This window comes from Eleginops maclovinus, chromosome 5 (genome assembly GCF_036324505.1).
Source record: "Eleginops maclovinus isolate JMC-PN-2008 ecotype Puerto Natales chromosome 5, JC_Emac_rtc_rv5, whole genome shotgun sequence".
NCBI classification, from domain to species: domain Eukaryota; kingdom Metazoa; phylum Chordata; class Actinopteri; order Perciformes; family Eleginopidae; genus Eleginops; species Eleginops maclovinus.
In genome coordinates this window covers 18,210,465-18,226,391 of record NC_086353.1, presented here as the reverse complement: position 1 = coordinate 18,226,391, position 15,927 = coordinate 18,210,465, and the positions used below count along the sequence as shown (strand labels likewise).

At 42.8% G+C, this 15,927-nt stretch overlaps 2 protein-coding genes across 2 annotated transcripts; one reads left to right on the top strand and one right to left on the bottom strand.

Annotated features, from left to right (window-relative positions):
- Window positions 1-632: 632 nt before the first annotated feature.
- On the bottom strand, window positions 633-13,455 carry rfx1b (regulatory factor X, 1b (influences HLA class II expression)). The gene is made up of 18 exons (XM_063883373.1): window positions 13,320-13,455; window positions 11,787-12,153; window positions 9,878-9,975; window positions 9,703-9,780; window positions 7,696-7,769; window positions 7,189-7,480; window positions 6,925-7,106; window positions 6,642-6,761; window positions 5,670-5,788; window positions 5,422-5,540; window positions 5,225-5,328; window positions 4,975-5,126; window positions 4,744-4,841; window positions 3,552-3,701; window positions 3,259-3,470; window positions 2,676-2,829; window positions 2,553-2,598; window positions 633-2,270 (listed from the first exon to the last, which is right to left on the bottom strand). Exons 2-18 carry the CDS (start codon window positions 12,121-12,123, stop codon window positions 2,098-2,100), a joined length of 2,508 nt encoding a protein of 835 aa, XP_063739443.1. The 5' UTR covers window positions 12,124-12,153; window positions 13,320-13,455; the 3' UTR covers window positions 633-2,097.
- rln3b (relaxin 3b) lies at window positions 9,716-15,176 on the top strand. Its single transcript, XM_063883376.1, has 3 exons — window positions 9,716-9,786; window positions 14,378-14,709; window positions 14,801-15,176. Exons 2-3 carry the CDS (start codon window positions 14,535-14,537, stop codon window positions 15,082-15,084), a joined length of 459 nt encoding a protein of 152 aa, XP_063739446.1. The 5' UTR covers window positions 9,716-9,786; window positions 14,378-14,534; the 3' UTR covers window positions 15,085-15,176.
- The last annotated feature ends 751 nt before the right edge of the window (window positions 15,177-15,927 follow it).

Genomic DNA, 15,927 nt, shown 5'->3' with positions numbered 1-15,927 from the left:
ACCGGCTCTGGAACCGATTTGGTGGAAAAAGGGCATTAAAGGCCAGGAGATTGAGGTATATCTTGTAGCGATGTTTGTGAAGATGATGAAGAAGTCTCCGGAGACACCAGCTTGTATATAATAAGGTTTATTACAACAGCATAGTATCATACACCAACAAGGGCAATACGAGGTTCCCAGAGCCAATTGTGGAAGTCCCCCCGAACTGTCTTTGTGCATACTATTTATATGAGAAAATGTGTGTGCGTGTCCAAAGTGTGTGTGCTCACAGGAGGTAATCAATAACAATGCACTCCCCACTAAAGTGACATGTGTCCGTTCATAGGGGCCCCCCTAACGTATTCCAGATGTTGTTTTTCACTCTCCTATCACCCAACATACCTCTTTCCCAACCTATGCCCTCAGAGAGTATCTACCTTTGTATATCACCAGATTTAATACACCACAAGATCTCAGTCTGTAATGGTATCATTTCAACCGTTATTTTAAAAAGTGTTTATTTTTTCAAATGTATGTGAGTGCAATAACACTGGAGAACCCCTTTAATGACTAAAAGGGAGAGACTGTGGTGTGGTTGAGCTAGTACAAACAGTCTTGAGTGGGTACTTGAAGAAAAACCAATCTGGCACATGTTTTAAGAGCAAATGCATCTTTTAGTTAACAGGGAAAATAAAGCTACAAACATTTATCACAGATTTAATAACAAGGGTCTTCAGAATAACATCAAGAGGACCTCAGTTAGAAAAGGTTCAGCAGCACAGCCTGAGGACAGATTCCAAGTCACAGTTTTTATAGTAGTGACATTAGTGGTTGATTTTGTCTGCCCTCAGCACATGAATAAATGTAAATATAGGCCTACTTTTGTTTTCTATTAAGTGCTCTTTGGTGGGGTGTGTAGTCGGACTACCCTGAAGGGCCGTCCAACACTTCCTGTTCTGCCATGTGACACGCTGCTGGTTAAGCATGTGGGTCCATCATCACAATAAAAAATATAGTTCAATAATCTGTGTAGTAGACATAGCACAACGTATTTTTCTTAAGGCAACAATGGTTAAACAACATACAATACTCTGGATGTGTGACAGTGTTCACAAAAGATACACAATATAGGTTTTTCTACAAAATGTTACACAACGTTGAAAATACACAACTGCTTTTACACTTCAAAAACGTTGAGCTGGTACATCTAAGCTGGTACAACGGTTGCCATGGATACAGTGTAGTAATTGCTGCTGGGTGGTGTGGCCTGACCAATTTGCACTGCACCTGTTAGAGTGTGTGTGTGTGTTTGTAAAGGAAATGTTGGTATGAAAGAATGAATGGAGGATGGATGGACGACAAAGCGCAAACTGGGCAGAATCACAACGACTTTTTCTTTTGTCACAGCTAGTAAAAGTTCATGACGACACCAAGACTACTTCACAGGACCATCATTTATTAATCCACCGATACAGAATATATAGAATACAAGCTTTTTTTGTCAAGAAAACTCTCAAAAGGCACAGGGTATTAGTTCAATGGCCAAATGAATAAGAAATGGCATGAAGTAAAAATATGGCTTCGACACTAAGGGTCCATCAACAGACATAATCCAGTATCAGTCCAGATGCTACTCTGAGATTTAAAAGGGTTTTTATGTTTCATGTAAGTCCAGCTCCCCTGCATAGTCATGGTTTTTAAAAAGGCAAGGTCAGAGATATTTATGAGTTTAGAGTACGACAAAGATCTCTACACAGATATCAGGTCAGTGATTAAGGCGGGGCAGAAGGGAATCAAGAATATATATCTGTTTAGCTATATATATATATATATATATATATATAGTTGAGGCTGGACACAGGAATGGCTAGCCACTGGTTGATTAGGGGAAGGCACAGGGAAGGACTGTGGTGAAGTCAAAAGGGAAAAAAATGGCAGCACAAAATTGGCAAAGGGCTCTCCCATTTAGACACTTTCACATGAATGCACATACACGATCACACACAACACCGAAAATCAGGGTGATGGGATGGGTTGACAGGATGTTAAGGATGACATGATTTAAAGCAAATGTAGGTGTGTGTGTATGTGTGTGTAGATATTTGTACAGAGGAGCGGCTAAGGTGGTGTGCTGTCGGTGAGAGTGTGCAGATTGAAGGTGGTCCTGGGCAGCTTGGCGGGCGGCTCCATGGGGTCCTTGTCGTCGTCCATTGCACTCAGAGAACTGGACTGCAGCACCAGATCTCCTCCCTCGTCGTCGCTCTCCTCTTCCTCGTCATCCTCTTCCTCGTCTGATGGAAAAGGGGATTAAGTAACATTAACCGACCTGATTAACAAATGGTTGGATGTGAAACTGAACCCCTAAGTTGTTTATGGACCCTGGGGGAAAAAGTATTTTAATATATATATATATACACACAGTATAATACGGGTGTATTAACATTGTAATATGGGCGGAATAACAGTGTAATATGGGGGTGTAGATAATGGCCATCAATACATTTCCTAAACATTTATATGTGATTGCCAATTTAAGGGTTAAAGTATCTACAAGAGAACCCAACTGAAATTACCTTTGTCCAGGTCAGGAGAGATGCGGCTCTTGACACTACTGGCAAACTGCAACACAAAGGTAAACATTTAAAAATCATCCACTGACAAACAGCTGCTGTGTGACCGTACTTGCAGGTACCTACTTCTCCCATGACCGCAATGGGTGTCACTCCTTTAGCCTGGGCCACCCTGTGCTCTATCAGGTAGTACATGTACTCATCATACAGCAAGCGGATCAGGTGGAAGGAGCCGAAGCTGGCAGCGCTGCGCAGAGTCAGGTCCCGGATCACCATGGAGCTGGTGAGAGAGCAGAGGAGATTATATCATAGTCAACGTCAAACCAAACAACAGAGGCAGAGCACTCCCAGCTTCATGGTTTCTTTAGTTTTGCCCATTTCAATAACCCTGAACAATCTGCATTTAAATGTATATATTAATAAATAACTAAAAAACTGTACTAGCTACAGTTTGCACACTTTCAAAATGTATAAAGTATCCTTTGTATTTTTTTTGTACTTTATTTGTGTATTCTTTAGATACTCTATTGATATATATCCTACTGTTGTATAAATGTACTGTTTATGTTAATTTAGTATTTTATGATATTCATACCTCATATAATGCCTGTTTACATACTGCAGTGACAAATGTATTTTACAATTTGCGAGGAATAAACTTTATCTAATCTTCATTACTTTAACACATCACATTTTGTCCCCCCCTCACCTGTAGAAGGACCAGTTGAGCAGGAAGACCTTGGCGGCCTTCGGCAGGGCGCTGTGGTTTTGCTCGTAGGGCTTCAGGGCCTCAGTGACGACACTATCGAGCCACGTGGCCCACTGCTCCAGAGAGTTCTGCTGCTGCAGCGTCACTTTGAAGTCCTGCTCCAGCCGCTGCACCACACTGTCGTCACACTGACATACCCAGGATGCCTGCTCCTGAGGGGAAGCAACAGAGTCAGGGTTCTGCGCTTTTCCACACCCAGTTGTAAATGAGAGGGTGAGGACAGGGGTACTAACCTGCACGTTAGTAAAGTCCACTCTGTTCAGGTCTGAGAGCATCTGGTTGATCTGGGCTGTGTTCTGGAGCACGGCGCGGGCTGCCTGGGCCAGGTGGTTCAAACTGGTGTAGCGGCGCAGCGTCTGGGAGAAGGAACCCACACACACCACCTGCAGGACAGAGGGAGGTGTGAAGTGGCGCTTGTCAGGAAGAAGCAACAATAAGTAAGTTCAGAGTGGCCATTATCCTGTATCTATCTCTGTATTTCGTTATCCGTCTTCCGCAAAAAAAACAACAACTCAGTTTCACGGCGCACCAACGGCTGGAACTGAGGGAACAGCTTTACGGCAGCACTGACAGAGCTTTTCTGTAACTGTTCCAAGTCTCTTCACAGTTTCTGATCCACTAACAAGACCTTAAACACTGCAGAGCCCATTCCCTGTTCCTGTTAGTGTTCACTCCCTGTCTGTCTGATTCTTGGATGTATCTGACGTCCAGCGCTCCGTCTTTTTACCTCTTTTCCTTTCTCTCTCTCTCGATCCTCCTTAGCAACAGTCATTATAGTGCCATTGTATTTAACCAGGCCCGCTCCTCCCTCATAGACCTGCTGCACCACCACACCCCTTTCTGCTGCCTCCGATCATCAGAAGCCAACCTCCTATCCACCCCCACCCACACCAAGCACCGAACCTGGGGGGACAGAGCCTTCTCCGTCGCTGCCCCCTCCCTCTGGAACTCATTCACTCAACCCATCAGAGACTGCAATGACCTCACCACCTTCAAGAAACTCATAAAAGCTCACCTTTTCAAACTGGCTTTAATGTGTGAGTGTTGTTATATTGCTCGATTTTAATGTGACTTTTACTTTATTTATTTCTTGTCTTTTTTTTATTTATTTATCTCTGTAAAGCGACTTTGAGCACCTGTAAAAGCTTATAAAATAAAAGTATTATTATTATTATTGTTATTATTACATGGAGGAAATTATAAATCTAATCGCATTAATAGAGGTCCAAAATTTCTTCCCTAAGTCTAGGGCATTTAAATATTCCACGGCATGCGGACTGCCATCATTCTAACGGAAACCCCGGCCCGGTTAAGACTCGGAACATAAGTGCTACTAGGATTGCCCAATCACAGAACAACAACACTGAAAAGGTGTAAATGCATACCATAACTTGGTATTGAATCAATGGAGAAGCTTATTAATACCTTTATGCGAACCATTTCCTCTGGGATGTTCATCATGGCGCCTGTCAACCAGTTCTCCAGGCTCTTGGCAAAGTTGCGAATGGCCTGAGTTAAGGCACCTGAGGGAGGGAGGGTGGAGATGTGGAAAGGAAAGAAAGAGGGTTATCTTTTTTATCCAACCAGGTGTAGCCATCAGACTGAGGCCAACAGGCTGTACATCTTGTTTGCCTCACACGGGCCTTACTAACTTACTCGGGATGGGTCTCAGCACATCGGGGATGAGGATCTCCACCAGAGTCTGGTAGAGCAGGTTGTCGCACTCCTTGGTCCAGCGCAGCACAGGCTCGTACTTACACAGCACCACTAGGCAGGATTTGGGCAGACGCTTCTCAGACTCGTTGTGCCTGCAGGAGAAAAAGACGACAGACCGTTCAAACTCAGTGAGCAGCAGGCTGAAGACGTGCTAGTGTTTCTTTCATCAGACTGTAGCGTCGACCCTTACAGATTGAGCGATTCTGTGTCGATGCTCTGGCTGAACCTCCAGAAGGATTTCCACAGTGTCTCCACCAGGGTGAACTGGAGGTTGACCATCACGTCCATAATGGCCTGCGGGGATCACGCATAAAACCACGGAGGTGAGTAAACTGTCCTCACACTTCTGTTTTTAATGCAGAGAACAATCAGTGTGTCTTTGCCTACCTCACAGTGTTCTCTGTAGAGCGTCTGAAAGGCCTTCAGGTGTTCTACCAGGATCCCGTCAGGCAGGGGGCGAGCTTGCAGATCAATTTCCACAAAGTCTGGCAGCGGCCTCGATGCCTCTGATTGAGAGAGAGAGCAGTTCACTACTAGTAACAGAGAGTGCCAGGAACGGAGTCATTGAACCTCAAGTGTGTTCATGTATTTCAAACATAACTAGAAAAGACATTTTTTAGAGGGCAGGAGCTTACCCAGAAACTGTTGATACTGTTGCACCTGAGCTGAAATATCACAGAGTCCTGAAGCCTGCTGACCCAGCCCACCCGCTGTGCCGTTGGTGAGCCCCTGTGCCTTCTGAAGTGGCTTTATCCTGTTAGAGAAAGTTAAGAGTCCACATCAGTCAGATGGACAGAACAAGTCACAGGGAATACATAAATGTGCAAATGAAAAGTGCTTTAAAAATCTGAAAAGAAGCTTTCAAGCTGATGTATGCAGTCTCTTTAAGTAAAGAAAAGTCCCTCTGTCCCTTCTGCAAACTTGTAACTTGTTTCATACATCAACACAGGCTCACTATTTGGCAAGATGACTAAGCCTTATATTGGCTACCTAGTTTACTTCGTCTTCTTCATCAGCCAACATCCTCTGTATCTGAGTTGATTCTCCCCCCATTCATCTGGATGTTTTGTTTATCTCTTGTCTTTTAAAAGCCTATTAATGATTTATAAAGTGTTCAGAACCTGATTTATAGATGAATTACAAACTCCTCGTAAACCCTTTATAAGGTTAGTCTTTTTGCAAAGTGGTACCGGAAAATGTTTCTCCGTATCTGAAACGCTCCGCAAACATTGTGAGACTTTCTTTTGGATAAGTCTGTCTTCATCTTTTGGGGTTGCTTTGAAGTGTTGACAGCTGTTGCCAATGCTGACATAGCAACTTTTCAGGAGGATTTTCAATCAGTGAATTAGCATTTGACCATCTGAAGGGGCGTGCACACACATCTGCACTTGCGAAACAGCCAATAGGAACACTCTCTTTCTTTGAAATGACAAGTCTACCGTCACATGCAAGGTGCAGATGTGCACGTGTGCTTGAATTACAATATGCTGAAAGATGATTATGGAATATTTGGGCAATGATGCTTCAAGAAATGTCCTACCAATGCTTTGAGTAATTTAATATACCCTTAGCCACAGGGACACAGGTGCTCAGTCGGGTGTGGATACCTGTTTTTCTGTGAGAAAGGCTGCTGCCTCAATGCCATGTGCTGCTGTTCATCCATCAGTCTGAGCAGCGGGGACCCAGATTTGATCCTCAGGCCATAGTAGTGGTACTTTGAGTTCCCCCTGAAACACACACGAACAGTTATAAACTCAGATGCACTTCTAGAAGACTCTATGTGTGTGTGTGTGTGTGTGTGTGTGTGTGTGTGTGTGTGTGTGTGTGTGTGTGTGTGTGTGTGTGTGTTTGTGTGTGTGTGTGTGTGTGTGTGTGTGTGTTTGTCAATACCTGGTCCCCAGTCTCCGCGTCCGCAGCCCCATGAAGACAGACCTGATGAGTTTGCCAAAGGATGCTGCGTTAACAGGTTCTAGTTTCTGCTCCTGGCAGTGCAGCAGGTAGTGGTAGTAGAGGGTGCAGCGGGGTAAACTCACCCCCTCCGCCCCCTCGTAGTTGTCACACAGCCACTGCACCTGAGGAAGATGGGCGGATTTTATTTTCTGAAGCTTTAGGATCTTATTTTGTATGTTGTTTTCTTTGAGCTTCAGTACTCACAGTCGCAGGCGGGGCACGAGAGTTAGGGCTGGAGTAACTCTGTCCTCCTCCCCCTCCTCCTCCACCTGTTGCTCCTCCTCCCAAAACATAACCTCCCTGAATGACATAGCCCCCTCCGCCCGCAGAGGATCCGCCGCTATTGGTTCCCGCTGTTGCCACAGAAACGGGCTGCGAGGTCACAGAGCCGGTGATGTCTGATTCAGAGCTGGGTGTGGCCTCATAGTAGGACGAGGAATTGGGGGGGGTCTGGGAGTAAAGGGGTGAGTCGGAGAAAGGGTAGCTGCTCGATCGACTGGACGCAAACAGAAACAGAAATGCCAGAAAGAGACATTTAAAGACATCATATTGCACTTTGAGGAACTGGGATGGATATATTTAGCTACTTTTAGACATTTTATTGACAAAAAATGAATCAGATAATCTAAACAGTAGTCTCAGATGAATCTAAATAAGTGTTTGTTGAGGCCCTAGTGAACGAGCACACACAGCTGGTCCCTCTATACTCACATGGAGGATGTGGTGAAGGTGGTGTCTCCTCCTCCGTCCACATACTGCACCTGACCAGAGTACACATGCTCCACCTTGGAAAACGAGCAAACAGGAGATTAAAGCAGCTTCATTGATTATTTTTGGGCCACTCTGAGGCGGGACGACAAGCTATAACTTTATATAAATGTACAGCTCCGGAAAAAATGACAACTCCAAATTTTTCTTAAATGTGTATCTCTACACGTATGGCAGGCAGTCCAGTGTGTGTTGAATTCGAACACTGAGAAATGTTGTCAGTAGTTTATAGAATACAGTAAAATAAAATAAAAATGAATTTAACTCAAAGACATACCTATAAAAAACTAAACAAGAGAAAATGATAGTGCTGAAGTGGTCTCTTAATTTTTCCCTGTGCCTGTATAAAGTTATAGCAAACGTGCGAACAGTATTTGAACATCCAGGACCACAATGCAACATTAGCTTGTTCTTGGAGTCGTGTTCAAGTTCATAACCCACTCTTCTCACGGCTCTGTTTCTGGTATTTCTCTCACAGCAAGTTCCATGGCGCTCTCTGTGTGTCGTTATGTGCGGGGCAGGAAGTGTTTTAAGAGCCATGAGACACCCTAGTATGCTTCACATGTACTGTAATAAATAGTGAGCAGAGACGACAATGTTACAAGACCTGGATAGATGGCCTCATTAGAAACATGTTGGTCTTTAGTTAATTAGCTCACGAGGTGTTAGCAATAAGGATATCACATGTTCAAAAGTTTTGAATGTAAAGAAATTGTTTTGTTTTTTTGCACTGCTGTTTGACTCTTGACCTTTGGAACTTTTTTAGATTGTTTTGGATGTGTTATATCCACCACATCTGGTGTTTTAAAGAAATAGAAGCACAAAGCCCAGCCACAGTTGCCTAAATTTATAAATAAATAATCATTCATTGTCCTTATAATATTACAGAGATTTCTTTTATTTTTCGTGTTGTCTCTGTCAAAGCGTCTTTGAGTTTCTAGAAAAGTGCTATATAAATGGTATTTATTATTATTATTATTATGTTGTTGTTCTAATGAATGAGTGCTCTTTAACTGGCTCAGAGGAAGGGCAGAGCAGGCACACTTTCTGTATCCTGTCTGACTTCTTCAGATCATAACTGTGATGGAAACTTCTGGAGCAATTGGAGATGAAACTCAGAGAGACACAGGAGAGCTGGAACTTTGGTGGCAAACACTGAAGGTTTATTATAAAGCTAACGGCCGGAGAATTGACGAGACATTTGCTGCAGCCACGAGTTGACAAAGCGGTTGCCCGACCAGTTCTGAAGAACTCTACTACAATACGAGGTTTTAACCGGATCAGAATGGACAATCCACATTCCTCATCTGCGAGACTAGACAAATATGGACCCTGAATCTAACTAGAGCTGTCATTCATAGAAAAGAATGTGCGCCAGGGAACCTACGTTCCAGATAAGAAGGGCTTCTAGACTTCCCTGAACAGTAAACTATCTCATGTCAGCTTGTGCTCGGTCATAGACTGGCATCAACACAGCGCCCAAGCTGCCCCTCCTTAAGGGAGATCACAGCAACCCAAAGGCCAAAGAACTATGCCATGGGAATAGAGACAGAGGAAGGAGAAAATGATGAGCTAGGTCAAAGGTTAAACACCTAAGCAAAATATATTCCCTAATAATAACCATCATCCATATAAGGAAGAACAATAGATGGCACTTTTCTTGGGTATTATTAAGGAACAAAATTAAGGGAAAAAAGGAGGTATTAGGGTAGCAGTCTGCCATTCTAGACATCTGAAAGGGGGTGTTCCACAAACACTCCTAACAGCAGCATGACCTGCAGAGCTCAGTGTTCAGGAACACGTCAAACAGCCTGGGGAGGCGGCAGTGATGGAGATTTAAGACATGCAAATTAGGCAAAAATAGGTTTGTCTAGTTTCCATATGCCTGTAACAGCGGCCATTATGTAAATGCCATTGCACTCTGCCTGTTTGTTTTTGTTGTCTGTTTACCTCCTGGTTAATGAGCACAGACTGCAGGTTGTTGATCAGGCCGGACTGAATCCTCTTGGCTGCTTGCAACACTGACCTCTGCAGGTGAGTAAAGCCACATTATCAGACGGAACTCTGGGGGATTTACCATGTGTTTAAATGAATGTTGTTTGAGTTTTCCTGGGGGGGTTATTACCTGTTGGCTGGTCTGCACTGGTTGGACCACCTGAGTGGGAACACTAGAAGCAGGCGGGCTGGAGTCTGACAGGCTGTCGTTGGAGTGAACAGAGCCCTCTAAGGATGGAAGAGAGGTTTCATCAGACATTTGAACAGAATCCAGAGAAAAAGCAGACACTATTAGCCCAAAAACCAGTACTCACGACACACTGCTTCCAAATTGTAATAACAGCCATCGCAGAACATATTTAAACAACGTTTTTTTGGTTCAGCTCACAGGAGACTGAGGTTAAAAAGTGCTGCTCTCCCCAACTCTGCTTTCATCCTTATATCTTGCATGCAGCAGGACAGCCTTGGACAGCTAATCTCCCCAGATGGAGGGAGAAATCAGTCCATCTTGTAAACATGCAGATCAGATGAGAGAGGGAAATGAGAGCTACAGGAGGAGGAGGATGGATGGAGAGAAAAAACAGAGGATGGAGGGCGGGCAGAGGAGAGGGTAAGATTCACTTCCTTGAACCCTTCAAATGAAATAACAGTTTTTCACCATCCTGCTTTTACTCCAGTGAACATAGCCACATTAAACTTCAGCCAGCACAGCCAACCCCTCAATGCAATGTTGCATAGGGTTAGGTGTGTCACAATAATAACACTATCCTCTTATTGTACAACATATAGACCTCATAACGTTTACATCATCAACTTTTTGACTACAGCTCCTGTGTGAAAACATTTTAGGTTCGCGCCAAATGAGAGAGGAGTGCTGTTTTGTCCTTTATCTAACTTATATATAACATGTTGTTACTTTGCACTTAGTTAACAAAGGTCCTAACTCCTAGCCATTGAAAACTGGATTGGCAGTAAAAAAAGACGACTTTCTGTCCCTTTAATTAATACTTTTTTACAGCAAGTTTACTTTTTTTTAAAATAGAGCAACTTTGTGTGAATGTATTTTATTTATCTTTCATTAATATTAATATTCTTCACCTTCCAATTCCATTGTCTGACTATTCATAATTAATACTCTTTAAAAACTATGCCGTAAAGTAACATTATGCTGTAGCAGCTAAAATAAGATTCATCCCTTTCTATGTGTTCTAGGTTTTTATAAAACCAACACACCACCGACATCTTCAAAAGGAGACAACAAAGATTATCTGTCATCCGTAACCCTCTGCTCCCCCACCCTATTTAATCTGCAGCGTATAGAGGGAATGCCAGGTTTTAATAAGCACAGCTAGTCCACTATCTTTGGAGTCCAACTTCATGAGTGTGACCCCAGGCCTGTGTGTCTCATTCTGAGTTTAGAGTGCACAGTGTTACTTGATACCAGCAGGCAAAAAGATCTATGAATAGACGACCCTAAAATAAACATACAGAGAGAGACACCGCTGCTGGTGTCAGTTCTCTCTCATTCTCACTAGTTAACAACACATTTATAACATAATAGCTGATTTATTCATTTTTTAAATCCTTGAAACATTCTGAAAGAGCAATTGTTTAAATGGATTTCAACTATCATTTGGAAATGGTCCAAAGCATTGGACGCACAAATTACATTAGCTACCGTAGATAATGGCATTTTTTTTGTACCACTGTCGGTCTTGCACACTTAAAGCCATGTTGATAATTGAAAAAATCCTTATACCACCAACTCTCTCTAACAGCAAAAGCGACAGAGAAGTTCTATCCAACATGTATCCCGCACCATGCAGCCTAGAAACAAGTCAATCATATTATTTGTACCTTTGATGTATGCAACCCCCGGCCAAACAGTGTTTTTAGATCCGAGTTGGATTTAGATCTCTGCTTGTCTGTCAATTACCTCAGAGATAGTAACCAATATATTCAATATGTCTGACCAAAAAATGTATGTGTGCACAGTATGTATTATGTAGGTATGCACCGGTCGTTCCACTGTGTCTCACCTGTAACAGTCACTATGATGTACTGAGGCGAGTTGCTCTGACCATTGCTTTTCTGAACTGCAGTGTGTTGGATTTCTGGGGGCACATAGTGTTGCGTAGGAGTCGTCAGAACCACTGGCTTCTGGCTGGTGGGCGCTTGAGAACAAAGTGCGTCCTGTCCGGTTTTCGAGGCAGCGGATGATTGGTTCGTAGATGAAATGGTCCCAGAGGTCAGTGGGACCTCCGACAGGAAGTGTGCCGTCTTTGCGGATGAGGGTGCGGTGGCACCAGTTGTTGCCATGGTTACTGTGTTGGTCTGCTGAGGCTGAAGGTCCTCCGAATATCCAGAGGTTGCCATGGCAACCAATGCTTTGAGGCACTAGTTCTGCTGATAAAAAGAGACAGACTCATTAATGAAAGTGCTCCAATCACAACACAACACTCACTTGTTGTCATGTTATTTTAACTCTATGAATTGGCCACACAAGTGTGTGTGTGTGTGTGTGTGTGTGTGTGTGTGTGTGTGTGTGTGTGTGTGTGTGTGTGTGTGTGTGTGTGTGTGTGCGTGCGCGCGTGTGCATGCATGCGTGCAACATAAACCAGAGGAGGAAGTAAGGCTTTTGTCTGAGTATAGCACACTAGAGCTAGAGCTTTTCCTGTTTGGTACAGTAAGAATTACAATGCGACCTTAAGCAACATGAATAAAGAAATATAATCAATGTCCAATTCAAGATTTGTTTGTGTTTCCGGTGAAAACAAAACAACTGAATTATTAACTAAACACTTGAAAATCTGTGACCAAGGTCTGTTCCAGATTTCACCATCTGGAAATAAACTCATATTAATCATCTGACCCACTGTCAGTCAAAGATTAAGGCCATCCCACTGGAAGATAAACCACTCCTGCGTTGAGCAACGCAGCAAACAAGACAATCAGATGATCATCTGGCACACCGTGTTCACGGGACTCACTAGCCCAAGTCAATGTCAGACCAAAAACTTTTCAAAGTCACAAAAAGATTTTCAAACACCCTAAACTCATACTCCGCGTTTACAATTAACAGACGTGTGGGTTGCGAGGGTGGTTTCAGTGTTTTACAGTATGTACTGTTTCTGACTCGCTTGCAAAGAGAAGTGTGTTGAGCAGGAGAGAGCGATAGCTTCCCCAGCTAGGAGCTCTGTTGAGTTGTGGCGTTAAAAGGTCTAAAGCTAGCTGCTATTGACTCGTGTTGGATAGTTATTAAATCAATGACCACGCAACTAAACACGCCTCACAATAATGTTATCATTGTCGTAACTGTAAGAAAAAACATGAACATTTTAATAGTTGAGCCAGAAGTACGGTTGCCACACCAACACACCCGCCATCTTGTGCTCTTATCAAAGATCTGACATCGCCATAACAACGGTCTGCTTTGGGAAATGCGCTAGCAACGACTTTCATCAAAGACTAGTTCGACCACTCTCACGTTAACGCTGACCGTTGTACAAACAAGCACACACATTTACAAGGAAAAACATTAATGATAATTCTGAAATATATTACTTTTTCACCTTTAATGTTTCCCAATAGTGTCCTTTTTAGTCGTTTCAGCTTTTTTCCCTTAGATTTAGGCTGTTGTTGTTGTTGACTCCCGTTGCTTGGTTCTTGTCGCCAGGACTACCGTGACTATGGCGCCTTGCCTTCACCGGGGCAACTGTTGCTACCCTCCCGTATTCGCCCCGCCCTGCACTAAATGCTGATTGGCTAACCTGGGAGGTGGTCGCCGCGTCAGTAAAATAATCTATCGTTCATTGGTAGACAGTGCCTGTCTGTCACTTTCACCCTAGCCGAACGTCAGATGACCACTTTAATGTTACTTTTATGATTGCTCAGGAAATCAAGCAGATTAATGGATTATAATGGAATGACATTTTATTCACTACATACAATATGTTGCTACTGCCACTTATCACATTGTGTAACATTAATGCAGAGTTTTGTACTATTATATCTTTACATTGTACATATGATTTTCCTTGTAAATACAGTGAACATTTACACATCCTCAATAAGTATTATGGCACATTCTAAGCTATCTTAAATTGTACATATTTCTTTAGTAGTATTTCTAATAGTATTTCTAAAATATGTTTCTTTAATTTGTTCCTATTCTAGACTTATGTTTATTGTCTATAGGCCAAAGCAAATTCCTTGTGTGTTGAAACCGGTTTCTGATCCTTCTCTCCGCCCCTGCTATATAACTAATTAATATGTGCAACATTTAGAAGTTCCCGATTGATTTGAGTCACATAGTATTGCCAGTTGCCCTCTGATATCTCTCTTGTAGGCCTGTGTGTATGCTAATTGTAGTGAACACCAAGATATATCACCCTAATCATCTTCGAGGTTAGTGGATACTGATCTCCATTCAATACAGGGTAGAGCAGATAGCAAGACTGAGTTTTGTGGTGACACACACAGCACAACCCAACTGATGTAAGGGACAGAAAGGCCAGCGAAAGGTCACAGTTGATTCGATAGCCAAAAGCTGTGTTGACATCCCCTCTCGCATCTTGGCTACTTTATCGCAAGTTTTTAATTTTTTTATTTTGCATTGTTGCCCCAAAAGGTCTCCGGCCTTATCTCTGGGGGCATGACGTAGAGTGAAGGTGAATTGAGGACCTTCTCCGAGATGGTGAGGCCTATATATGGTGGGAGCTGCCCAGAAAGAAACAAACACCTCGAGCAGCCTTTGAGACACCTTACAGCATATTTTTACTCTCACCATGTGGAAGGCAGCACTCTTGACCCTGGGCTTGTTGGCGATGCTGGTGGACAGGGTTCGGACCAATGATGGTCATCCCTCTTTCTACGGGGTGAAACTGTGTGGAAGGGAGTTCATTCGAGCCGTCATCTTTACCTGCGGTGGTTCTCGCTGGAGGAGAAGCATAGAAGACTCAGGTAAGCATGAAAGATTAATAAATACAATTTTGTTTTTGTTTGATAGGCTATGTTTTTATATTAAGAAATGTGCCATTGCTCTTTTGGTCAGCTCTCATTGGAGAAGAGGCATATGACCCATGGAACACAAATACCATCCCTCAACTCAACGTGGAGCAAGTTCCTGCAGAGTCACAACAAGTATGGAGAGATCAAACATTGAAAGCTGCATCTGTGGCTGTTGGATTCAGCCGCTCATCTCGCTCACCAATCTCAGAGGAGGTGCTGGAGGCTCTACGGAGTTCCGATAGGAAAGGAAGGGATGTCGTGGTCGGACTGTCTAATGCCTGCTGCAAATGGGGCTGTAGCAAGAGTGAAATCAGCTCTCTCTGCTGAACATTTTTACTTAAATATTTTCCTGTCTATAAAGCAGAGCTCTACTTTTTTCATATGTGATTCTTCAAATGTAGAATTTCAGATCCCATCCAACTCACTGTGCATGTGATGACTATTGATAGAGGAATGTGAATGTGTTAACTGTGATGATCACCTATTGACATGTATAATTAAATAAAGGTTTGTGTTTGACATGTAAAAGTCTCTGTTCCTCTTACTAATGAAATCATTAAATTATTTCATACTGTTGGAACACTTCCACTATTCTAAGGCCTTTTTTCAGAAAAAACTGTTTGGTCAAGGATTTCGAAATGAAAGGAAGTGGTTTGTGACTATGATGAATACACAGATGGGCCTCATACTGAATTATAGCAGCTGATTTGACAGGGGTTAGACATAGACGCCACATGTGACACACATACACCTGTAACTTACTGCCTCTTTGCAGCCTATATTGTTAGCCTTTGTTTGTTTTTTATAGTGTGTTGATGGGAATTTGCTAGTCTTCCAACAGAGATGAATTACACACCTTCACAGTCATGTTGAGACATATTGACATAAAACTGAGCTTTACAATGGTAATCATTTTTGTCAGCTTGCACTGGTGTTCATTATATTGTGAATAGGTCCTTAACAGTTCACACAGATCAATAATTAAAGTAGTACAATGGTAGAATAAGTACCGACCTTAATTAAATGCTGACGGCCATAATTTGAAGCTGACACCATCTGGTGGCCAGAAATGAAACACAACAGAAGAATATTCCCAAAAAAAAACATCATTAGATAAAATATGTGATGCACCTCTATTAAAAAAACGTTTTATTAAGACGAAAGCAGGCA

What these genes read in the sequence shown, in the direction of transcription:
- rfx1b (XM_063883373.1), bottom strand. Translation starts at nt 12,123, where the DNA reads ATGGCAACCTCTGGATATTCGGAGGACCTTCAGCCTCAGCAGACCAAC. An exon ending in CTCGTGCCCCGCCTGCGACT is followed by an intron (nt 7,107 to 7,188) that starts GTGAGTACTGAA and finishes CATCTTCCTCAG; the next exon opens with GTGCAGTGGCTGTGTGACAA. An exon ending in ACGCGGAGACTGGGGACCAG is followed by an intron (nt 6,762 to 6,924) that starts GTATTGACAAAC and finishes TGTGTGTTTCAG; the next exon opens with GGGGAACTCAAAGTACCACT.
- rln3b (XM_063883376.1), top strand. Translation starts at nt 14,535, where the DNA reads ATGTGGAAGGCAGCACTCTTGACCCTGGGCTTGTTGGCGATGCTGGTG. An exon ending in GAGAAGCATAGAAGACTCAG is followed by an intron (nt 14,710 to 14,800) that starts GTAAGCATGAAA and finishes TCTTTTGGTCAG; the next exon opens with CTCTCATTGGAGAAGAGGCA.